The following is a 25371-nucleotide window of genomic DNA, read 5'->3' as shown; positions in this document are numbered from 1 at the left end:
TGGCCTGGAGGTGATAACATCACCCGATAAAGAGGTGAAACATTAAGGTAAAACATTAAGCTTCTATTAAAGGGACAGTACAGTTTTCCCCTCCAGGTAGCTAGCAACTCTATGTGACAACACTTATGCTTTAGAGAGCTTAGCTTTAACGCTGCATGGAGAGGGAGGGCCAAAGACTAGAATGTTGTCAGTTCAATTCAATGGCATTCAATTCAGTCAAATGTTTTCCTCCAGACTGAGTGTCTCACACCTCTGGGGTGCCAGGGGCCCTGAAGTAAAAAGAGCCAATGTTTGGAAAAACCACCCTAAATTTTGCTGCCAGAAAGCAGTGGACTAGATGGAGGTGTGGTCAGGATAAGGCCTCATCATGGGTTCACCCCTTAAGGATGAACTACAGAGCTCAGCAGAGGAGCACGTGTGGTCTGCCAAAGGCCCCCAAAGCTCAATTCACAGTCTTTTGGGGTTGTGCTCACGTGGCTGATCTTGTTAAGGGCCCGGCTCTCAATCTGAACATGGGATTCATACACAGGATGGCCTAGGCTCGATCCCCAGCCTCTCCCATCAAAGATGTGAGAGGAGACCCTTCTCTGCCTCTATCCCCTGGGGAAAGAATGACGAGGGACCGCTGGGCTGGATTGGAGTAGGAAGGAGGAACGAAGGAATGTTCTCAGCTGATCTCTATTCAAGTGAGGTATAAGAAAAATAAAAAATCAATAAAGCTGAAACGAAAACCGAGCTTCAGGACAAAAACAGCAGCCACAATGACAGATCCAACCTGTGTGGACTGATGAACCATTCCAACTACCGGGTTCTGGAGCATGTGGGAAGTTCATTCTCTGCTGGCACACTCTTCAATGCAGCGACACAGAACATTATCTTACCTGCCCCCAGGGAACCATGAGGGCAACAGAGGGCCATTAGCATTGTTAAGGTCACATCAATCCATCTATCCTCTTTTCATCCCACTCAATGGGGGACTGGCGAAATTTGCCTTCCGTTAAGTTTTTAAAACAAACAAGCAAATAATACATTCTGTTTCACATCAGATGAGCCTGCAGAGCACTCACCACCTACCTCTAAGAAACCAGCAAGCAAGCCTAGCAGCACAATTCTTCCAGCTGGGAGAAACTACTGAAAACACTGGCAGCCTTTCAACAAAACACAGCCAAGCAACTGTGGCTGGGATCCAAAGAACCTTGCCACTATTCCTTAGCAGCCTCTGAACTGGAGTTTAAACCACACGGGAAGCCCATTTTGGAAGCCAAAGGGCCTCTCAAAGCACTTTGTGATAAGATGGGGCAGGAGAGAATCAGCTCTCTTCAAAGCAGCCAAAATTCCTCCTGGGACTCTCCCTTTGGTTGCCCCTCTTTGGATCGCAGCCAAGGAACAGCCACCACAGAAAGGTAACATGTGGTCAGCAAAGAAAGAACAGGCATTTCTACAAAAGGACTATGGTTGGTTGCAATTACTGGGCTTTGCCAAACCATGCTGGATTCCATTGTAGAGAAAACCCATTTTATTTATCAACCCCATGCAGAGGAGACACCTCCCACTACCACAAACCTTCCTCCTCTTCTGACCTTGCATCTGTGGGTTCACGACAGAAGGAAACATTAGCAAAAGGAGACAAAAGCAAAAATCTGGAATTTAAGGCGAAGCTGTTATCACACAGAAAGAGACAAACCTTCTCCTTTACCTGCAGTAGAGCGGAGACAGAGAAACAGAAAGAGAGAGATTGATTTTTTAAAATGTTTATTGGGAACTCGAGTTCATTTTTGCTAGCCAATTACTTCTTAGTAAACTCTGCTAAGGGGCAAAACACAGCAGGAAGTTTTTCTGCACAAGCTCTCTTGACATGAGAGCCAGCGCAATGTAACAGCTGGAGGGTCAGCCTCGGATCTGGGAGAACTGGGTTTGAAACCCCGCACTGCCATGGAAGCTCGCTGGGTGATTATGGAGAGCGTGACTGACCTTGAGTCCGCCTTATTGTGAGAATCAAACAGAGGAGAAAAAAATAAGGGGTCCCCATTGGGGGGGGGGAGAAACAGGGTATAAATGAAGTAAATAATAAAGTATAAAATGACAAGGGGGAGCTTGTCTCGGTATAAAACAAATGAAGACTGCTCCAGAAATATAGTGCAGGCAAGACATCCTGGTTTTTCCAAGAAATAAAGCCCTGAATGGAATGCTCAGATCAATAGCCACTGGGGCAAGTCATACAACAGGCAAGGATAATACAACTTGCCCCAAGGACAAGCACTGAGTACTTTCTCCTCCTGTTCATGGTGAGGAATGCCACACTGACAGGTAAGCTGGCCACTGCTCCAGCTAGAGTGATGAAAGGTCCAGTACAGCAAAGAAGAGGGAAGCAGAGGCAGTGTGACAGTGGACAGAGCACTGGGCTAGGAAGCAAAGGTTCCTCTACAGCTTGTGATGGAAGGTTTAGCAAGACAGACAAGACAAACTATTTCTCCAACCTAAAGCTGGCCTCTGTTCTCTACTCTGGAGAACAGGTTGCGCCAGGTGTGACTTTCCAAAATAGTGAGACTTTTAACACCTGCCGACCCCAAGGAGAATTTCTGCACCCAGCCCGCTTCAGCCAACTTACTTCCATCCTCCACATTCTGCTCTGCACTGGCATAGGTCCGCAGGAACTCCGCGAAGGCCATGTCTTGTTCCAGCAGCTCTTGGTATGATCCCATCTCCGAGATCTTGCCCTCTGTCATCACTATAATCATGTCCATCAAAGGCAGATAACTGACCCCGTGGGTGACCAAAACCCGAGTCTAGATGCAGAGAGGGGGAAAAAGGCAATTGAGCACCTCTGCATGTAGCACTGAGGACAGGGGTCTAGAAACTTGCAGCAGTCCTCAGCAGGAGAAAATGGCCTCTCATGTCTAGATGAGGGGGAATGTGGCAGTTTAAATATACAGATAAAAAAATGAAAAACTGGTACCAGCACAGGAGCACCAAGCAGAAGTTCCTGGGGAACTACAGGAAACTGATTGGCAACCAGTAAGAGCATTTGAGTAAACCGAGCTGGTCTGTGTTCTCCTCCCAGAGGTACCTGCAAATTCCTGCAGCCACCATAAACATAGTGGTTGAAAGACGGCTGGCCAGCCAGCCCAGTGAGCAATTGTGCAGAAGGACGTCCGTCAAGAATTCACATCCCTAGAACAAGAGGGTCCCAAGATGATGATGCTCACTGGCACTGGCTGAAGAATGGCAATGAGTCCAAAAGAATTTGCCTGCCTTCTGCTATAGGAGCCTGCCCAACTTTTGAGGCCTGCCTCCAGGTGGCCCAGCCTGCAGAAACTGCGCAGGTGGAAAGCAAAGAGCCTTCTTTGTGGTGGCCCCCTCCAGGTGGCCATTTTCACACTCCATCAGATATGAGATAGCCAGGTAAGACTATTTTACCTGCCCAGGCTCACTCTGGGCTGCCTCTTGTTTTGCCATGCCATCCTTCTATTCTTTCTTTGATTATGTTACCGTTCAGCATTTTAATATGATATATATTGGATTTTATTGTTTTTAAAACTGTAAGCTGCCTTACCGTTAAGAAAAGAAAAGCAGGAGACAAACAATTCGAGTAAGATCCCCATTACCTGTCCTCTTAACAAAAGAGTTATTGCAGCAGAGCTACAGAGAGGCTTGGCTCACAATGGGGGAATGGGTAGGGAGATCCAGAGGTAAGAAGATCTATTGATCTTTGGAAAGGATGCTGTTAAGAAACCAGATTCTGCCAGCCACACATACTTTGTTTTTCAGGATTCCCTTGGGTCCAATGACTTGCTCAAAAATGTGTTTCCCAACATGAGCATCGACAGCCGACAAGGGATCATCCAGCAAATAGATGTCTGCATTGCAGTAGACAGCTCGAGCCAAACTGACCCTTTGCTTCTGGCCCCCGGATAGATTCACACCCTGAGGAAGAGAACGCAACAGTCCATGCAAGAAGACGGCCAACTGTCATCATTCATTAAAGCAAAAACCTTCAACATTTTCATGGCCAGAGATTGGCTAGAAAAAGGAGCAGGTTCACAAGGAAGGTAAGGGAAAAGGAAAAAGGAAAAGGTAAAGAAACAAAGATGCACCCAAAAGGCACCTCTCCAAGCTAGACGTCTCCACGTGCCAAGCGGAGTCACTCAGACCCAGTGGAAGTGGCCAAGATCTAAAGGTCCGGACAGAAGAGACTATGCAGGCACGACTGAGGCTGGAGGTGGAGAAGCTCACTCAGCGTGGGGCCTGCTATTGAACTCCCTCGCCCCAGAAGCCAGGAATCAGAAGTTACGGAGCCGCAACAGCAGGAGGATCTAAATACCTTCTCTCCAATTTCTGTCCTGTCTCCTGAGGGGAAGATCTCCAAGTCCGGCAGGAGGGCACAGGCCTCCACTACCCGCTTATATTGGCTCTCCTTCACTTCCCTTCCAAAGACAATGTTTTCCTTTAGAGTTGCGTTCTGGATCCAAGCTTGCTGAGGGACATAGGCAACGGATCCCTGTGGAGACAGGAGTCAGAAACCTACCCGAGTGCACAGCACTGGCGTAAGGAAAACGCATCACCTGCCAACGGGACCAATCTCTTTTCTGCCCCCGTGTCAACCCTTGCTAACGTAATCTGCTTGCTCGCACATCTTAAGACAAAAGGACCCCCAATATTAAACCTTTGACATATAAAGCCACACCATCCAAACGCATGTACCACAAAGAGAACAAATGGTCCTCAGTGCGATGTGTCAGTACTGAGCAAGCAACAGACTGGCAATATGATATCTGGACAGCTCAAACGAATGAGCCAAACCTCATGGCTAAAGGAGAAGCTGCAACTCTTCTGGGTTTGGGAGAAAACACCTTCCTAACTGCCCAGGCAGGACAGCCCAGAGACCAACGGCAACCTTAGCTGCCAGGCACCTCAAAAGATGTGCATTCTTGAACTTGAATCTATTTTCTGGCCAAGTCACCAGGACAAACCCCTGATGAGGCTGCTCTTGGGCTGGCTACCTCCTCCCTTCACACTCTGCACCTTCAGACAGCCTTCAGGAGCGTGGAAACCGTTTCCTCGGCCATACCTTGAGAGAGACAGTGCCGTCTCTCTTCTCCATTTCTCCCAGCAGCGCAGACAACAGCGATGATTTGCCACAACCAACCTGGCCGACAACGGCAACCAAACAGTGTTCCGGGATGGCAAAACTAATGCTGGAGCACAAGAGATCACACGTCAAGCTTTGCGGTGGTTGAAGGGCCACAAATCAATCAGCATTCCAGGATCAAATTAAAGACGGAGGGAAACCAATCATCCAAACCATTCTTCAGCTCAAGGCCGATTCCCCTGGATGTTTATTCAAGAGTGAATCCCTAGAATCTCTTCACTAAAAATGACTTCCCTACCCATGTATTGCTTCCAGGACAGGAATTCCATGTACCCTATGTACACTCTGTGGCCGGTGACCGATCAAAAATTGGTTCCAAAGTGGTTCATGTTTGTATTTGCATCCTAAAACACCAACCTCCTTTTTTTTTTTTAAAGGTGTAGATGAGCTCTCTTTACAAGTCACTCAACACGACAGATGTGACAGCATGGGGCGGGTGGGGGGGGGAATTCAGAACCTCCCACCCAAGAGTTTTTTCCAACGGAAAGATGGGGACATTTCCTATGAAACCTTTTTTCTTTGAAAAGAGTAAAAGGCTTTTAAAGATGACATTTCTTTCAAAATGTATAGTATGAAAGTCTGGGGATGTTTTCCTTCAAATTTTATCAACAGACATTTCGGACAGCAATGAAAAAAGTCCTATGAAGCTCCCCCCCCCCCCCCCACACACACTTTTTTTGGACTGAGTGAAATTCAGGAGTTTGAAACTCTTAAATTAATATTGGGGATACTGGCAATTTTGCTTGTAGAAAACTAAGGCATTTTTATTTTTTAAATGAAATAAACATGCTAATTAATAGAATGTTATATGCCAATCAAGTTATAAACTGTATATTTTATGTTGTTAAAGCAGCAAAATGGGTTTAGGTTTGATAGGAAAAGTGATTAGTTTATATTTCAGTTCCTTCCTCCACCCAATTTTAATTTTTTTTCTGAACAACTTCCTCCCATGGCTTCAGAATTTCTGAACATTTTACATCATTCCCCATCACAACCCACAGACAGTCTATGAAATAATTGTATGACATAAAAGAATTAATGAATATATGACCCTCAAAGGAATGGCCAATATTAGTATGGTGTCAAGTAATGAGAACACACAAACACATACACACAGCTCTTACTTGTTCAGAGTTGGAGGATCACTTCTTGACCAACTGAATGTCGCGTTCTTCATAATAATGCTGTTGCCGTCAGCTAGCGGGTCATGAAAAGATTTTTTTTAAAAAACGTACAGGCCAAGCACAACAGCAATAATCAGTTTTTTTTTAAAAATTTTATTGGTGAGCATAATTTCAAACAATATTTCAATTAAACCCTATCTGATTAAATCTAACCTAACCCCCACCCTTTCCCCCCCTCCTTCTTGACTTCCAACAGCTTTCCAACCTTCTACCCCCTTTATTACTTAACATATCCTATATTAGACAATCAAACATCCCTACATAGCAATCCTGCAATAATCAGTTTTTAAAGATATGATCGGTCCAAGTGGGGGCACATATCTCAAATGTTTTATTAACACAAGTGTTTTTGTTTTTTCTTCTAAATAAAGAGTTAAACGAAGACATCCGAGGAGAGCTCCTAACCTCTCCTAAAAGTATGTGTTTCTGGCTTTTCCCCCTTCTTGTAAGGCAAATGAGAGCGTGGGGGGCATTTTGTAGAGAAGAGGTGGGATGTGGAGGGGCTGGTTGCCCCCCCCTTTCCTGAAAGCATCTGTCTTCTCACACCTGCCTGTGAGAGAAACACATGCAGAGAGAACAGAAACAAGTATTTAGTTAGGGTGTGGATGTATTGTGTTTGGACTTCCTGGCCGCTGCTTGCACTAAAGAAGATTCTTAGATCGAAATGTATTTTTGTATTGGGATATTCCCTGTTTATTGTTGGAAATTACTATTTATTATTGTATTTTGCACTTGAACATTTTACACTTATAATTATATAAAAATAATATTAAAAATTATTTATATACAATAGTTGCTATATATCTTCCCATGGACCTTGGGTTTCTATTTTGGTTACAGGTTTTTGTTCAGGGTGGCTTTGTTGTGTTAGTGTGAGAGAAACATGGCAGGGAACCTCAGGCTTGCCATGCAAGGAGCCGTTTCACCCAGAGGTTGTTTAATGGCCAGTATGGAGCCAAGTAAGCAATAACTCTGCTAGGCTTCTGCATATTCAAGCAGCCTTCTCTCTCCCTGTAATCAACATAACATGGGAAAGCCCTGCAAGTCCGCAGAACCAGGCCTGTAATAGGCTCTATACGGAAGAAGTTTGGGGGCACCAGGTCCATGAAATCACTTGTGCAGAAGGTACAAGGTCTATGAGAAAAGAGCAGGCCATGGAGACCTCAGACCCATCTACACCTTGACGCAAACTAGCCTTGTCATCAGGAGGCTAAAGTCTCTCTCATTAAGATGCAAACTACTTGCTGGTGGACCATTTGATTAGGTTAAATACAGCTCTGAGGGCAGATTCTGAGAATCCAATTTGAAGCCTAAACAGTTTTGACATGAGAGTCTTGACTGCGCAGCAGGGGAAGCTTACAGTCTTTGATGGAGCCTCTGATGATACTGTCTGGATCCAACTCCTCGTGGGATAGGAACACCCGGAGACGCTTCAGAGACACGCTCGCCTAGGCAGGAAGACAAGACTGTAACATACCAACCACATCTTTTTAAAAAAGATATACAGTCGTTTCCCCTTACAAAAAAATTGGTGGCCGTCACCAAATGACAAGCAATGTAGTAGGGAAGTTCTGGTACTTCGTCAGCTACTGCAAGGGGAAGCAGGGTGTCGATAAAGGACTTGGGATTTAAACATAGGGAATACACATTTGTAAGAATACTGCCTGAACTTGTATTTCCTATGATAAATAAAATCCTGCACAGACATTAATATTCCCCTTTGATACAACAATGAGCACTACAGCTCTTGAATTCCATTTTGGCTAGGATTGTACATTCAATCCAGAGAAAAATCCTCCTCCTTTCTCTCTCTTCACCATGCTCACTGGGGGGGCAAGCAGTTTCTATTCCACTGCGAGGTGGGCTGAGAAGCAACCTTTTCCTGGCACCATGGACTACTCTGGGAAATGTAGCCCTCAGGGGGTCCTTTATTACGGCATAATCTTATTTATTACAGCAGAAATCTTCCTCTTTATTGGGTTCTTCTGAGGTTTTTAACACTCAAGCCTCATCCCAACCCCAGAACTAAGCAGCTGTTGACCACCAAGTGGTGTCATACCTCTAAACCCATTTAAAGAACCCCTACTTTACACGGCAGTCTGCTATAGGAGAGGAGATAGAACAGCCCTGCATCGGGAGGGAAAGGAGGGTCTCCCTTGTACAGGGATGGGGGGGGGGGTCAGCCCAGTGCCCCAGAAGCTGTCGGCCTCAACAGGGAGGAGAAGAATGAACCCCCGCTCCCGTCAATCTGCTCTTCACAGGAGGAGGAAAATGGAAGCCAGTCGGTAGAAATGTTTTTCTGGAGGCCGATTTCCCCCTTATTGTTGATTGTTTATGCTCTGTTTCAGCATTTCTTCAACTCTGTATTCGATTCTTGCGAATGCTAGGTCTTTGTAAACTTGTATTTATTAACCCCATGGCACTGTTTATGGAAATGTCCTTGATACTGACTGTACTAATCTCACACTGTGTAATCCGCCTTGAGTCTCAGTGATAAAGGTGGACTATAAATGACATAAAATAAATAAACCTGAGCACATCATGCAGTCATAGAACAAAAATGCTCAGAGGCAACACAAGCTCTAGCACTGACTAAAAATCCAAATTTAAAACATGCAAAATACAACTACCCTCTCCTTGGCTTAAAAAAGCCTGCAGCCCACAACCCCTCTACAAGCCCAAAGAAATAAAATGGTTTTGTAGTGTATCCCATATCTGCTCAGGGAGTTGACTACATTAAGATGGAAACCACAATGGCAGCTGCAGTGCCAAGGAAGAGGCAGGAAGTGTAAAAGGAGGAGGGCATGTGTGGATTCTACATGACTGAATCAGAATTTTATTGTATTTGACCACTGGCCATTACAAGTTTGCAAAACGATATGGTACAATATTGAATAAAAGCTTTAAAATCTAATGGTAAAATTAATTTTAAACAGTTAAAAGATAAAATAGACTATTCCAACCAGAAAATCGTAAGACAGCCCCAGTTAGTACCACCCTACATCTAATTTTTTTGGCCGCAAAGGCAAACTGAGAGCATCGTAAGATACATAAGCATCGTAAGAAGTATCTGAAGAAGTGAGCCGTGACTCACGAAATCTCATACCCTACCACAAATTTTGTTAGTCTTATAGGTGCTACTGGACTCTTGCTCTTTTCATAAGTATCATAGGTTTCATTATCTGATAACAGAAACACGATCAACTGCAGCTGAGCAGCCACCATGATAAGCACAGTGCATGTGGGAAGGTTACAGACCACTAAATGCAGACCATAAGCTTTTTGATTTGCTTAGCCTTCGGCTGACGTTTCTACACCATTCTGAGAGAACTCGGGGAGCAAAGGACGCCTCTCCAACACAACGGCATGTCTATCTACTGAACACACAAACATAGCATGGATGTTTTGCCACATGGGTTCAGTCACTGATGAAACCGCAACGGCATATTTCCAAGGCGAATGATGCTATTCTCTCCTCCTCTCTCTCCAGCTATTAATTAAGAGAACGCCTAGCAGTGTTTTGCCTCTCTCAAGGAACATGTGCCAGAGACAGCAAATGGTTTTTGGGAAAAAATTTATTTCAAGGAACGGCACGCCAGGGGAACTCCTGGAGACCTGGAATTCTCTCCCAGGGATTCTTACTTGCACCATGCTGCTGATGACCATGGGAAGGATGTTCAGGGGGAAACGGAGGATGTTAAACAGCGCCAGGGACACAAAGGCTTTCTGAGCATCCAAGATGTTCTTCTCCGATACTGTTACGTAAACAGCAAAAGTTGATAAAGCAACCTAGAAATAAAGAGAGTCACAGACACCATCAGGGCTGTTATTTTTCCTTGCATCTTAAAACAAATTTGTTGCAGCTTTATCCTTTACTGTTAGGTGACATGATAGTGGAAAAGAAGGTTAGCCCCAAGATGTGCAGTGTAAGTCTTTTGAAGCAGCTCTCTTTGAAGTGCTAGAGCCCCAACTTATACCCCCCTCCCCCAGCAAGCCTCCATGGAGTCCTGCCCTCAGCCATAGGGAGTTTCTCATGAATTTTCTCTCTTCTTCGTCTAAAAGGCTCAGGAGTAGACTTTGGAGCAGACACAGTGGTGACTGACACACAAGAATACATATTTGAAGTGGGTATCTTCGAGCATCTGCAGCGTAGCAGCACTGGAGAGGGCCCGTCTCCTGCTGCTCTCAGGAATCCACCTTCAGCCCCTTCTTAGCCAAGAGACCTCCGGCAACAAAGCATTCCATTCCAAGGAATAGTCTTCAAAAGCCTCGCCACACCTCTGATTATTTACTTGTCCTTAAGAACAGCAACGGACAATCTCACCAGCATCCTGTGAGTAAACATGGCCCGACTCGCCCATTGTCCTCGAAATTGTACAAATATTCAGTCTTCCATACTGAATGTGGAAAAGAATGTTCTCAAATGGCAAAACTGGGCTGTGGAGCTGAACTGGAGCTACCAAGGCAGAGTCGTGTCACTGGTTTTTAAGGGCAAGTCTTCCCTTCCTGACCAGTAACCAGAGAATGTAACCGCCATGTCCACAAAGACCATATCAATTGTCAGAGCTGTGTATCTGCTCCAGCACTTGGTGGCTGAAAAATTGAAGGCTCTCCAACATGCAACATCATACTAGATTAATCCATATTCTGTCCTGAAGAGACCTGAATTATCCAAGCCAAGGAAATCAGAATACATTTTCTTGAGAACTAGTGGCGTAGTGGTTAGTGTCAGGCTAAGATCTGGAAGGCCCAGGTTCAGCTTCCTGCTCTGCCATGGAAGCCTGGTGGGTGACCTTTGGCTAGTCACACACACTCAGCTGAACCTACCTCAAAGGGTTGTTGTAAGGATAAAATGTGGGAGAGGAGAACGATGTAAGCTGCCGTGAGTCCCTACTGAGGAGAAAATAGATTCAAGTTTCTAATGAAGACTTGAACAATGTCTGGAGTAAAAATGTTTCAGGTAGGCAGCTGTACTGGTCTGAGGGTTTGAGTCCAGTAGCACCTTAGAGACCAACAAGATTTTGAATAGAGACGTAGGATTCTTTTCTCCCTACAGATGCTAATTTCTGCTCTAATCAAGCTGCATAGTACCATGACATCCTGACTCTCCCTTCTTTGCTTCACCCCACCCACCTCCTGACTGGGATATAAAGGTTCAGGGATCTCCACTCCTCCGTGTATCTGAAGAAGGGAGCTTTGACTCGTAAACTTATACCCATGGAAATATCTTGTTGGTCTCGAAGGCGCCACTGAATTCAAACCCTGGTGCGGAAAAGGAGAAGCCCTTTGCAAACCCTGCCGACTAGCCCAGCTCCTCCACCTTCACTCTGCTTCATGAAACTGTCACAAGGGCTAGAGAGCAGGAATTTTCCAAGTGAAACAAAGAGTGATGCTCAGTCAGGACACCAGAGTTTGCACTCTGATACGAAACTTTGGCGTTGGCCTCAAGGGCTGTCAGGCTGGCCCTCTTCCATGTGATCCAGTACTGCTATGCTCGGGTGGCTTTTAACTCCTCGGGGACACAGAACCCACGTGGTCCCGGCCACAGCTGGATTGCCTGCTGAGATTTTGAGACTTGGACACTCAGTACCCAAATAAACCAATTATGGACATCACCTTACAGAATGAGAAGACAGCAATAGTTCGTGTAGGGTTTTAATGGAAAAACACTTGAAAGCCACTTACTGCTTGTGCCGTCCTAACAACTCTGCGACACAGGCCACTACTGTCCCATTTTATCTTGGGTTACTTACTTCATTTATCATTGTTCTACCCAATGGGGATGCAACATGACTTACAATACATCATTCTCCTCTCCCTCTTTTATCCTCACTGCAACCTCGTGAGCGTCACCCAGCAAGCTCTCAGGGAGGCAGTGAGGATTTGAACTTGGGTCTCCCTGATTCCTACACTCTAACCACTACACCACACTACATCTGGGGAGGAGGCACTCCCTCCAGGGCAGTGGAATGAAAACTGGCACAGAGGGTGAGGTTTCTGGATCCCCCAAAGCCCAGCTCTCTCATCTCAGTCCAATTTCAATTGCTCTGTTTAAACTGCCCACAGGAGTGCGTGCATACACTTGAAAAGGCACGAAAGGCTGCTTTGGGCATTTCCCTCTCTGGCTGCTGCTCCTCATTGTTGCAAAGCAAATAGGAACAGCAGCCAAACCTGCCTGAAAGGAACCCTGAATGCTCGCAGACGGCAGCGTGCATTCTTTATCCTAATATGTAGCCAGACTTCGTTGGCCTCCGCCAGAGGAGACCCTGTGCCGGAGCAGGGCTGCCAGCCATTCCCATACAATCCCTGCACCATCCTAATGACTAATTAGAGAATCCAGCCAGCTGGCAAACAAGGGCAAGAGCAGCAGGCAGGAGGGAAGAGGAGTAAGTTGGGGCTTGTCCTGGGCTTCCCTTCATATAACTGAAGAAGTCAGTGGTGACTCACAAAAGCTTGTAATTAAATACATGTTAGTCTCTCAGGCCCCACCATGCCTTTTGTTTTGCTTCCCGCAGCAGATGGGCAAAGACATGGGAGGACCCCCCCACCAGCTTGGACGGATAAAGGCGAGACCGACCACTGGCCCCAAGGGAGCACCCTTCAGCCCCTGAGCTGACTCCATTCAGAGAATGACAAAGTGTGCTGCAAGCAGAGAGGAAGCGAAAAGGGCCAGAAACAAAACAAAACAAAGCTGGGAATTCGGAGGAACCAGGAGGTTGTGGCAATAGATTAGTATACTGTTATTGTGATAAAATGATCTAGCAACTGCTGATTTTACAAAAAGACACCGTTCCCCACAGTGGCAACCGTGAGGGTGAAATGGCATCCATGTAGGGAGCCAAAGCAGGGGAGAAATAGGGGAAATGTGGATTCTCTGTTGCCACTGGGTCTGCATGCACAGCAACAATGGAAGCTACATGGAAAATCATCACTGTGCAGAAAGAGCTGCTGTAAGACATACACAGTCAGTTTTTCCTTTCTGTGTGTCCTCGTCCCAGGATCCTCTCAACCTACTGGGTGCCACTCTAAATCTCAGGAGCTTCAGGCTTAAGCAGTTTGTTCAAAGGACGCTGGCTTGTGTCATTTTTCTGCAAACCCTGTGCCTGCAGCTCCAATACAAGAGCCTACATTGCCTAAAACTAACACAGGAAGGGAAACCAGGTATCTGCGCGCACACACATACCCCGTCTTCTTTTTTGGACAGGCAATAAAACAAAAGGAACGCAAGAGGGGAAACCATCATCAACAAGCCAAACCTGGTGTGTGTGTGTGGGGGCGGGGTAGTGGTGAAGGGGTTGGCTCTGGAGGCCTCCTCTGGCAGGCAGACTTGCTGGTGCTCTGGGAAATAAGAGGCCCAAACATGATACCAGTTATTGCATTTGGGGAGGAAAGTGGCCAAGAAATGAATGAATGAATGAGAGCCAGTTTGGTGTAGTGGTTAAGAGTGGTGGGACTCTAATCTGGAGAACTGGGTTTGATTCTCCAATCCTTCACTTGAAGCCAGCTGGGTGACCTTGGGCAAGTCACAGCTTCTAGGAGCTCTCTCAGCCCCACCCACCTCACAGGGTGATTGTTGTGGGGATAATAATAGCATACTTTGTAAACAACTCTGAGTAGGTCTTAAATTGTCCTGAAGGGCACTATATAAATTGAATGTTATTATTATGAAAGAATGAATGAATGAAGCCCCCCAAGCTGGCCTTCAGTGGCCAGCCCAGGAACAAGAAATGTGGGGGCAGAGGAATGTCCATCCATAAATGGCTCCTTGGTAAATCTAGTTGTTGACCAAGGTACGAGGATCAAGACATAGACACCTAGTAGCTGACAAGGGTCCCCTGAGCTTGGAGAAGAATGTCACAACTTGACACAACAGATATGGCTTGACATTGTCTTGCGACATTTCCTTTTTTAAAAGTAATTGAGCACACCAAGAAATGGGGAAATGCAGGCTGCAGTGAGCACAATTCAGCCTGCAAGGAGTTATTCAGAAACACAGAGAAAGATTACGACAACATTCAGTATTCCAACTTCCAGCTCCGTGGTAGATTTTCAGAAATCTGCCTGTACTCACCAGGAAGGGGGCACACACCCACGTGAACGTTCCCATGGCCGCAAGGTAAGCCGATTTCTTAAGCACCTTCAGCTCTTCCTGTCTGATTCCCAAGACTTTCTCTTTGAAGGCCAATTCCCAGGCGTAAAGTTTCAGTACTTTGATCCCATTGAGAATTTCATTCATCAACTTAATCCGGTTGTCTTTGCTCTTCATGTGAGCAACCTGAAATGACCCAACCGCAAGAGAAACAAATCACACCAACTCTAGAAGCCTGCAGTGCCTCTTCAACAAATGCCCAGCAGAAATTCAAGTATTTTTACCTGCAGGCTACAAAATGGGAGACTCTAGCTGAAGGTTACAAAGCATGAACCCTATTTATAACATAAATGTCAATGTAAATAAATAGAGATGGATTGCAAAAGAGATGGCTGCAGACCATGGTTTGAAACTAATTTTAATTGGCTTTTTGTGATTTAATTTCCCCTTTAGGAACAGCCAGGAAAGTCAGCACAATCCGTGCTTCCAACAGACAAGAGATAGCTACCCCCTGCCCCACAATCTACACATTGGATGGCCCCAGCTAGGAGTTAAGGTTCTGCAACCTGGAAGAACCCCTTCACAGCCAGCCCAATGGAATGAGAACCACTGGGAACGTTCATCCATATTATATTGTTGTTTCTGAGTAAGCAGTCTTCAGTGGGGAGAAAAGTAAGACAGAAATACCAAGGTCCATAAATACGTGCCTACACTCAACATAAAAACAAGAAGCTACACAAATCTCTCTTCTTGTAGACAGAAATCTAACATTCCTACCTGATACGTTTTTGTTTTCATTGCTATCACAGCATTTACCGGAACCAGCAGCAACATGACGGCCACGCCTGCCAAGACGGAGGGGCCTAAATTCTAAGGAAATTAGAATGCATTAGGAGCACACTTCAGCCAGCCAGCCTGCCCCCCAGGAGGGCAAGAGAAGCCCCCTGGCCTGTAAGAATTAGCTGCTGCTTCAGCAGTGCTGCAGCCTCCACACCAGAGTAGAGTCCAGACCTGTATGGAGCAGGAGAGGAAATGTGGCAAGATGGCTGCCCCCTTGCCAGACCCAGACTGGGCGTTTCTCTCTCTCCTGCCACTAGGGGGCATGAGTCAAAAGACAAGATCCTATGGGCAAGTGGCTCTTTGTTCTGATCCCATGGCTTGGACAGACACCTCAGTCCAGGATTTTTTAAAATATGTTTGTATCGTGCTTTAATAACATTGGTTTAAATCATATTGTATTTTTGTGGTAAGACACTATGGCTCCCCATTGGGGAGAAAATCAGGATCAAAATATATTAAATAGGTACATTAGTTATAGTCTAGAGTGATCAACAGCCCCCACCCTCCCAATTTTGGGGTCAAATCCATACATTAAAGGTGTCTATAATGAGTGATAAGAGTAGTTCCTCAGTGGAAACAGGCTTCCTCGGTGAGGTGGTAGCCTCTCCTGCTTTGGAGGTTTTTAAGCAGAGACTACTAGATAGCCCTCAGTCAGCAATGCTGGTTCTATGACTTAATATGAATTCAAAGCAAAACAAAAAGGAGGCACCTTCACCCGCAAGCAATATACCAGTAGGTAGAGTACTACATGTGAAGGAAACAAATAAATTAAATAATACACAATGAAAAATTAATTCAACTATTATAACATGCTTGCTTAGACACAGTAAGAAAATATGAACGAATGCAAAATGTAAATAGTACTCAACAATAAAGCAAACGTCGCACAACTCAAGCCGCTGTAGTAATCCTGCAAAATATAAAGTCCTTATGGTCAAAACGACTCACAATAGTAAAGTCCACATGAGGAGAACGTCCCACAGGTGATTCTCCAAGGTAAGTAACCAACAATTCCGTACGTCGATGGATAATATCCTTCTGTTCTGTTTTGTTAATTCTTTTATAGGTGGTGTATAGAAAGCTGGGACATCTCTAAGGACCGAAGGGTGGAAGGGTCACGTCCTTAGAGACGTCCTGATTTTCTATACACCACCTATAAAAGAATTAACAGAACAGAAGGATATTATCCATCGACGTACGGAATTGTTGGTTACTTACCTCGGAGACTCACCTGTGGGACGTTCTCCTCATGTGGACTTTACTATTGTGAATCATTTTGACCATAAGGACTTGATATTTTGCAGGATTACTACAGCAGCTTGAGTTGTGCATCATTGCTTTATTGTTTAATGCTATTTACATTTTGCATTCCTTCATATTTTTTCACTGTGTCTAAGCAAGCGTATTATAACAGTTGAATTAATTTTTCATTCTGTATTATTTAATTTATTTGTTTCCTTCACATGTAGTACTCAACCCACTGGTATATTAATATGAATTCAGACAGATTGCGAGTGGGAGGGCAGGAAGGGTTCAGCCAGTGCTCGGCTCTCTTAGCCCTTATGTGCTCAGGGTAATGCTGATCATCACTACTTTGGGTCAGGAAGGAATTTTCCTGCAGGCTAGACTGGCCAGGGATCAGGGAAGATTCTTGCCTTGGGTAACTGGAGCAGGGGATGAATTTCTTGCAATGTGGACGAGTTTCGACTAGATGACCCTTAGGATCCCTTCCAGCTCTATGTTTCCAAAGCCTGGGCTTCAGCTGAAAATGGGACCCCCCCCCCGTTCTGTTTACCTGCCAGAGCAAATACAAGGCCAGGATAACTTGAAGAGGTGCAGACCAGACCATGTTGATATAGGTGGCCAAGTCCATGAACCTCTGAGCATCCACAGACATCAGGTTGACAATTTCTCCAACGGTAGACGTCTTTCTTGCTGAATTGGTGATGACCAAGGCCTGGGCAAGAGACAAACACACCCAAAAGGGATGTCTGGGGGCAGCCAACAGGTTTAAGTGTGGCATAAAAGCCGGCAGTGAAGAACATGCGTGCACACAAAGACGTGCAGCCTAAAGTTTAACCAAGTCAGGGCCTTGAAGAAGTGGGATACAGTGAACACTGGACCGGTAATAAGGGGAAAGACCTGCCCTGAAGAATTAGGTTTATGGTACGGAGGCGTTCATGCTTCTCAGTGTCAGCAGTGGCCCAGAGCGTCTTCTTGCAGCCTGGACAGATGCTCCAGCTGCACTCTCTGCCAGAAGATGCTTGATCATCCATGGGGCTCTAGGTGGGGCTGCCCTTGAAGATGGTTCAAGAAACGGTTGCTATTGCTGGATGCAACCAGGCATATTAATACTGGTACTGAAATAGCTTCATGCTGGCCATCGCAGTGCATCGGGGGGCTAAGTTCAAGGCTTGGTCCTTAATGCCCTGAACAGTTTGGGTTTCACTGGGGGTACCTGGCAGAACTTTCTCGGTGGCTCCATCTCTGTTCTGCAGAGAACTGAAAACCTTTTTGCTCCTTTCACTCTTTAGATTTTTGATTTCCTAATTCTACTGGCTTATGGTTAAGAAGGACATCAGAGAGGAACTACAGAAAAAAACATGATCAAATGGGTCAGGATGATCAACTTTCTCAGCAGCTTCTCTGTTACAAAGCAGGAAGTTGAAAGCATGGATGCATCTCAGCACAAACAGCAAGGAAGAGCTTCATCTTCCTCAAAGAAAGAGGGGCAGAGAAAGGTCCATGCTGTTCAATCTCTCTGCTCGGTAACCAGAGCGCATTGTCTGCACTCATAAGCTAGCCTGTGCCATTCCCAAAGGAGATGTCAGACAGTTGCCAAGATACCCTTTGAAGGCGCAAGTCCCTTTTATGCAGCTGTATCCAGGGAGAGCCTCTAAACAAACACAGCAATGCCAGACAAGCCAACCCTGGGTTTAAAATTCAAGATTATATCTTGCCTTTGCCATGAGCTCATGAGGGCTGCATTCAGACATTGTATCAAGCGCCAAGTAAGCCGAGATTTGTGTATGATGTAGGCTTATTGCCATGCACCCTCCCTCCTCTTGTGCAGAATATAAATGAAGTCCCCTGGAGTAAAATGAATTCTGGATCCTCAAGGAGTACAAATGTAGGTGGCTGGGCTGAATTATTTCCCACAAGACAGGAATCCAAACCATGGTTTAATCTTGGAACTGAACCCCAGTTTGTGCTGATGAAGTAAGCTGCAACTCAACTCAAGCTGCTTGCCTCAAACCAGGAATCCTTAAGCATGCACTGCAAAAGGGGGGAAGGGAAGGCGCACAAGTGAGCACAGTAATTGCGTCACATTCATGCACAAATCTTGGCTGAATTGGGGCTTGTTGCAACATCTAGAGTGCCTTGAGCAAGCTTCTCAGTCCTCCACCTGTGATATGGAAATAACGTTGGCCTACTTCACAGGGCTATTGTAAGGATTACAAGATAATGCACGTGAATGGATATGAGCACTGAGAATGCTAACTATTAGTAGTATTAAAGCTTTCCAAACAGAAAGCTGATCCCAAGAGCATCGCGGCCCCCCCCTTTCATTCCTGTTTGTTACCTTTCTGTATACAGCACCAATCACGGCTGTTTTAAGCCTCATTCCCGTCACGAAACAGATGTGGAAGTACTGGTGGAGGACCAGAGTTTGCAGGCCCGCCGAGATTAACAGGAGTGCCGTGTAGAAGTAGCCTTGCCAACTGGGAGCATTTTTGTCATTCACAAACTTAATCAGCAGTCTGGAAAGGAAAAGGCAAGGGATATTCATGGAAGTCAAAGGCCAGTAGACGAAGAATTGGGACTCGGAGCTTGGCAGCCTGGGGCTTGCTCAGCCACTGTCTCCCTGGCCAGCCTTGGGCCAGACACACTCGTTCCATCTTGATGTCCCAATAGGCTCAACAGTGACCTTTCTCACAGGGCTCCCATTAGCAAGCTGAAACACAGAGTCCACTGAAAAGTCACAGGTGCCACAAGGGACTCCCCTGGGACTATTCCAAAGCACAAGAGAGGGGTGGCACTTGTCCGTAACTGTTGTTCATCACGCAATCCTCTGTGCAGTCACACCCTGGGAATGGCACAAACGCAAACCAGCCGCGGGGAAAATTCTGGAGCTCCTCCAAGTGTGCAAATGTGCCCCGCCCCCGTTTTAACCACTCTTTTTTCATCAGGTAATTATGAAAGAGAGCACGCACTTCTGCATTGCTATGTTTTTTCAGGGACTCCAGCAGTGGCAGAGAACTTACAAGCAGAGGCAGGACTGCAGACAAAAACCACTTGATGGACAACACTTTAAGATTCAGTGTTTTTGAGCAGCAGCATTGTTTTAAAAGGAGTCTGCCCCCTTCACCAAGAGTGACATCCATAACACTCAGTGCAAAAGACAGAAAATGTGAAGAATCCAAGGCTGTCATACCCACTTGTCATACCCAGCAACACCCTGCTGTTATGGTTATAGTTGAACGCTATTCTTTTACTGGCCTGCAAATGTTACTAGTCTTGTCTCTCGAACCTGCCATGTGAAAGTACGCAAGGGAGGCATTTGTTCCTGCTGTTATCTCTGTGATCCTCTGAACTCCTGGGAAGAGGCGCCTGCCCAGATGCCACGACCTTGAAAATCCCACATATCAGTTCTGCTGTTTTCCTGCTTAGATGTTTTCCCTCTGAGCTTAGCTGATCCTTAAACTGGGCAGGGGGAGGATTTTACAATTTGCCTAAGCGCGGCAAACCTATATATGTTTGATGCTTGCGTGTGAACGTCATTCCTGGCAAAGATGGAGCAAGATCCCGATACTGGCAGCTTTTCAATAAAGTGCTTTTACTGCTTACAGCGGAGTCTTTTTGAGAGTTGCTTGGCAGATCCTTACATTAGCATTGTTGACGGAAGGAGGGGGTGGCACCTCCTGGCACTTGGAGAAGCTCAAGAATTTTCTCTCATGGGTGCTCTGTTTGTGCAGTTCCCATTGTGAAATAGGATATTATTTGGCGTTACCTTGCCGTTCAGAAGATTTCAAAACCAGTTCATTAATTATTATTATTACAGCATTAACTACACAGTCTATACGCAAAATGTTTCATAAGGAAAGCTAGATTAGATTTAGATGAGGGGGGAGTGAAAATTGGTGGAAGAAACGATTTGAGATAGGCAGATGACACCACAATACTGGCAGAAAATAATAAAGACTTCGAACAATTACTGATGAAGGTTAAGGGAGAAAGTGTCAAAGCAGGATTGCAGCTGAACATCAAGAAGACAAAAGAAAACTACTGAAAATTGTATAATTTTAAGGTTGACAATGAAGAAATTGAAATTGTTAAAAGAGGTTTTATTCCTTGGCTCAATCATCAAGCAAATGGGAGAAGGCAACCAAGAAATCAGAAGGCAACTGCGATTTGGAAGGGCAGCTATGAAGGAACTGGAAAAGATCCTTAAGGATAACAAGGTGTTGCTTGGGAGCAGGATAATTCATACTACAGTATTCCCCATTACTATGTATGAATGTGAAAGTTGGACAATGAAGAAAGCTGACAGGAAGAATATTGATTCATCTGAAATGTGGTGCTGGAGAAAAGTTTTATGGACACCTGGACCACCAAAAAGACAAATAAGTGGGTTCTAGATCAAATCAAGTCTGTATTCCCCTAGAAGCTAAAACGACGAAACTGAGGCTATCATACTTCATATCATGCGAAGGCAAGTCGCACTGGAAAAGAAAGGTGCTAGAAAAGGTGGAAGGAAGCAGGAAAAGGGGAAGACCCAATGTAAGATGGATTGACTCAATAAAGGAAGCCATGGCCTTCAGCTTGCAAGACCTCAGCAAGTCTGCCAATTATATGATGTTTTGGAGGTTGTTAATAGGATCGCTGTAAGTCAGAAGTGATGTCATGGCACATAACACAAGCACACAACTATAGAAGGTTCATTGTGGCGGTCTGACACCCGCCCCCCCCCCACACCCTTTGCCACGTGTACTCGTCTGCCATAGAATCCCTGAACACTGTCAGATTTCCAGAGTAGCAAGGGAACCACTATCAGATCACATCAAAAGCTAATCAGAAACATCAACAGTGCCTCGTGTGAAGTGACACCACAACTTGGAATACAAGTAAACATCCTTCCAGGGCTGCAGATTTCATACACAAGAGGTGGCAGAAGTGGACCAGCAGCCTTTCAGAGAAGTTTGTCCGCTATCACCAGACTCACAGTGAACCCTTCAGAAGCTTCTGAGTAGAAGCACAAAAACGCAGTATGATAAAAAGAGGACCATAAATTAGAGGTAAATGCCCAGAGCGCCCCTCCTCCCAGAGTTAATTCCAAAACAGGAACACATCTTTACTATCCTGTTAAAATAAGGAATTCTTCCCAGCCCCAACAACAAATTTATTTTGCAGTTACCATATGATGGGGCTCCAGGGCAATCTCTGACATTGTTCAAAAGGGGTCCAAATAGTCATACGGTGTCTTTCCCCATGGCTCAAAGTGACCTAGAAGTCTAAATTTAACACATACTAAATAATCCACGATTTCACCCACCACAATTTCAACCATCTACATCATTACAGTCTACTGAGCACCTAAAGATTATCCTAGGCACTTATCAAGCACTGGAAAAAAAATTCACTGTCTAGGGCTAATGATTCCCTTTTCTTAGGTATGGGAGGTCAAAGAGATCAGCACACTCTGGAGCCCTTCAGTAAATCCAGTCCCACCGGATACTCGACAACATCTTGTTTTTACCCCCCCCCCCCGCCCAAACCTCACCTGGTTGTCCGAATCCATTTATCTGCATATCCCTTTTTTGACTTATGCCCTTCCAAGGAGTTCACTCTGTACCTGTTTCTCCCCGTCTTCATTTCTATCATGAACCACCCTGTCAAGTAGGCCAGTCTGAGAGTGAGTGATGAGCCGAAGGTCACCCCTGGTGAGCTGCATCACTGAGTGGGGATTTCAACCCACGATTCTCCAGTCCAACACTCTAGCTATTAGGACATACTATCTTCCAAATGCTTGGCTTTAGAGGCAGTGAATGGCTGCCAACGGTCTGATACTGATACAAGCAGTATCTGTTGGGACTACATGAGTTGGAGCTTGTTCTTATGGTTGGTACCATTGCTGAAGGGCAGATGGAGGCCAGGCTTTGTTCACTCTGCTTCTAGACAAGGATAACGCACTTTTGGGTCCAGTGACTGAGCGCTGCATAAGTTCAGGCGTGTATGGACCTAATTGCTGTTTGGATGGGCAACTGCTGGAAGCCTCAACAGAAGTCCCTCCCATCTTTCCAGAGGACGCAAGTGTCTGTGGAAAGAGCTTGCCAGCCACCCCAACAAAGCCAGGAAAAGGGCCAGTGAGCTACCAGAGCTATTTCACAATGAGGGAAGAAGAAAGCCCTACTCACTTGAGGATTTCGGGCCCCATAAACATCATCAGGTCATGCAAGGCCTTGAACAGGAAACTCATGAGGAAGTAGGGCCCAAAGGTCTTGTATAACACCTTAAAGAGGGATGGGTCCTTTTCCCGCTGGCAAGGCTTGAGGATCAGTGCTTCGGCCTCTTCTGTCACATCCCCGCTGGAGCCACTCGGCTTCGTGGGCTTCTTGGGCGAGTACATCATTGGCACAGGTTGCCTGCGAGAGAAAGGCAGCCAGAAAGGCTACATTCATTGTTGCACAGCACAGATATATTTTTTCACATACATACTCACTCTCGGTTTAATAGACAGCAAACACAAGCTATAAAAAACACCAACAACCAACAGTACCTTGTACAATTAAAACCTTGACCATTAAGAGCCAGTGTTGTGTAGTGGTTACAGCACTGGACTTGGAGACCCCGATTCAAATCCCCACTGTGGAAGCTTGCAGGCAACTTTGGGTCAGTCACACAGTTTCAGCCTAACCTACCTCACAGGGTTGTTGTGAGGATAAATGGAGAATGATGTTTTAAGCCATTTTGGGTCCCCATTGAGGAGAAATGCAGGGTATAAATGAAAGAAGTAAATACATAAAATAATAATAATAATAGCACCTATATAATGCTCTTCTAGTCAGATTAGTGTCCCACTCAGAGCAGAGAACAAGGTCAGTGATGTTATTATCCCCTCAATACAGCTGGGGCTGAGAGGAGTGGCTTACCCAAAGTCACCTACTGAACTCATGGTAGTAGTGGAATTCGAACCAACAGAGTGCTGATTTGCAGCCCACCCACTTAACCACTATGCTACAGCAGCTCTTAGCAGTAGATCATAATTTGACCTAACACCATAAAGCTTTTGCCTTGAGTAAGGGGTCAACTGTGTAAAGACCCTTAGCAAATACTTTTGAGAAAATTCGATTAATTTTTTGTCCCAGGTGAGTTCATGTAGTTTGGTGTAGTGGTTAAGAGTGGCAGGACTCTAATCTGGAGAACTGGGTTTGATTCCCCACTCCTCCGCCTGAAGCCAGCTGGGTGACCTTGGGTCAGTCACAGCTTCTGGGAGCTCTCTCAGCCCTACCCACCTCACAGGGTGATTGTTGTGGGGATAATAATAACATACTTTGTAAACTGCTCTGAGTGCGTGTTAAGTTGTCCTGAAGGGTGGTATATAAATTGAATATTGTTGTTGTTGTTATTTCTGATACAAGCATAACGGTTGTAGCTCTGGATCCCCAAGTTCCACTTCAAAATTTAATGAGGATTGTGGTGTTGGCCAATTGATTAGAAGGTTCTTTGAAAAAGACTAGACTCTCCCATGATAATCCAACAGCCCTCAGGCATATGAGCTGAATGCCACCATTGGGTTATGCTTGGTACATGCACAAGTTGAACAAAACACATTTCATTGCAAAAACCTGCTTATATTAAAGCAATCTCGATTAGCAAGTAAAAGTATCCAAAGACAGGAATACTTAAAAGATAGTTGAAAGGGGAAATAAACGGATAAGACAGGAAAAGCAATGTGACAAAGACAGGAAATTACAAAAGGGAAAAGAAAAAAATGGGGAATCAGATTATTCATGAATCAGGAACCGACAGTCTGGTAGGACCTTAGTTGCACGAGCACAATGTCCTGGTAACACCACATGGGTGTTTTCCTCTCCAAACACCTTGGGAACAAACACAGTCCAGAGAGGCAGCAGAGTTAGTCGGAAGAACTCACAGCACCTGAATGACTAATGGAAAGTCTAAACGGAGGAAGAAAATTTTGTGAACAGGAGCCCACTTGAGCGAATGCAAGATCTCTCTAGAAACGGGGGGATCTGAGGATGAGAGAGGAGGGTATACATTGCTAAATTATCGACTTTTAAAAAAATGACTGGAAAATTCACTTGAGGAGGCACAACCGTGAATGAGGAGATGAACAGGAACATCTTCTGAGGACTAAGGAGGAGGAAGAGGACCTTGAGGGTAGGGGCCAGAGGGAGGATGCCCTGATTCACAGCTGCCCAGTTTAGAGTTATGCCCTCTGACGGGTGGTCAGAACTCTTTTGCTAGCTAAGAAAAAGGTGAGAGGGGCTTGTACCAGTCAACTGACCTGAGAGGTAGTTTTTGGTCAAAATCCACACACATGGAGATCTGCAAGAAGATAAACTAGCACCTGACATCTTTGATCTCGGCAAGCTTTCGATCCTGCACGGAGCTGTCACCAAGCAGCAGTCCTTATTTATTATCCCATCTTTCCTCCTATGAGCTCAGGGCAAGGAACACAGATTCCATCCCCAGCATTTGATTTTCATATTAACCCTGTGAGGTAGGTAAGGCTGAGAGTATGCGACTGGCCCAAGGTCATCCCACAAGCTTTGTGAGGATTTGAACCCACGTCTTCCCTTTCGTAGGCCAGCACTCACCACTACATGTTGGGAAAAAGTGGGTTAAAAATAGTTAAATTCAGAGTTGCAACAACAGAGAGTCAGACACTTGATTGCTTTTAAGAAAACATTTACTCTAAAGGAAAAAGGTACACGGGATTCCTACAGAAACAAAAAAACTCTACTCCCTACATCTTGACTCTATGGATCACAAATTAAGACAGCACGCATAATGGATATGCTGCTTCTTCTGGACCCTAAGAGAGGAAGTCACCTGACCTATTAACCAATAGTAATTTCTCGGTT

General features: G+C 45.3%; 1 protein-coding gene across 2 annotated transcripts in view; it reads right to left on the bottom strand.

The window, feature by feature from the left end:
• Window positions 1-25371, bottom strand: part of LOC129340179 (multidrug resistance-associated protein 1-like) — a 79020-nt gene that overhangs the window by 19620 nt on the left and 34029 nt on the right. Inside the window, exons 8-20 of one of the 2 annotated variants that reach the window (XM_054994799.1) lie at window positions 22678-22905; window positions 18846-19023; window positions 17058-17219; window positions 15200-15292; window positions 14405-14608; window positions 9976-10122; window positions 7694-7781; window positions 6274-6346; window positions 5069-5195; window positions 4322-4498; window positions 3757-3924; window positions 2609-2786; window positions 1564-1587 (exon numbers count right to left, since the gene is read on the bottom strand). In XM_054994799.1, the coding sequence (XP_054850774.1) occupies window positions 1564-1587; window positions 2609-2786; window positions 3757-3924; window positions 4322-4498; window positions 5069-5195; window positions 6274-6346; window positions 7694-7781; window positions 9976-10122; window positions 14405-14608; window positions 15200-15292; window positions 17058-17219; window positions 18846-19023; window positions 22678-22905 (1847 nt within the window). The remainder of the gene's footprint in view (window positions 1-1563; window positions 1588-2608; window positions 2787-3756; window positions 3925-4321; window positions 4499-5068; window positions 5196-6273; window positions 6347-7693; window positions 7782-9975; window positions 10123-14404; window positions 14609-15199; window positions 15293-17057; window positions 17220-18845; window positions 19024-22677; window positions 22906-25371) is intronic. The other variant, XM_054994800.1, reaches the window with a different exon arrangement.

The sequence above is a fragment of the Eublepharis macularius genome, chromosome 12, assembly GCF_028583425.1.
Source record: "Eublepharis macularius isolate TG4126 chromosome 12, MPM_Emac_v1.0, whole genome shotgun sequence".
NCBI classification, from domain to species: domain Eukaryota; kingdom Metazoa; phylum Chordata; class Lepidosauria; order Squamata; family Eublepharidae; genus Eublepharis; species Eublepharis macularius.
Note: the sequence above shows the minus strand (reverse complement) of the source record. Positions and strands in the feature narration are given on the sequence as shown.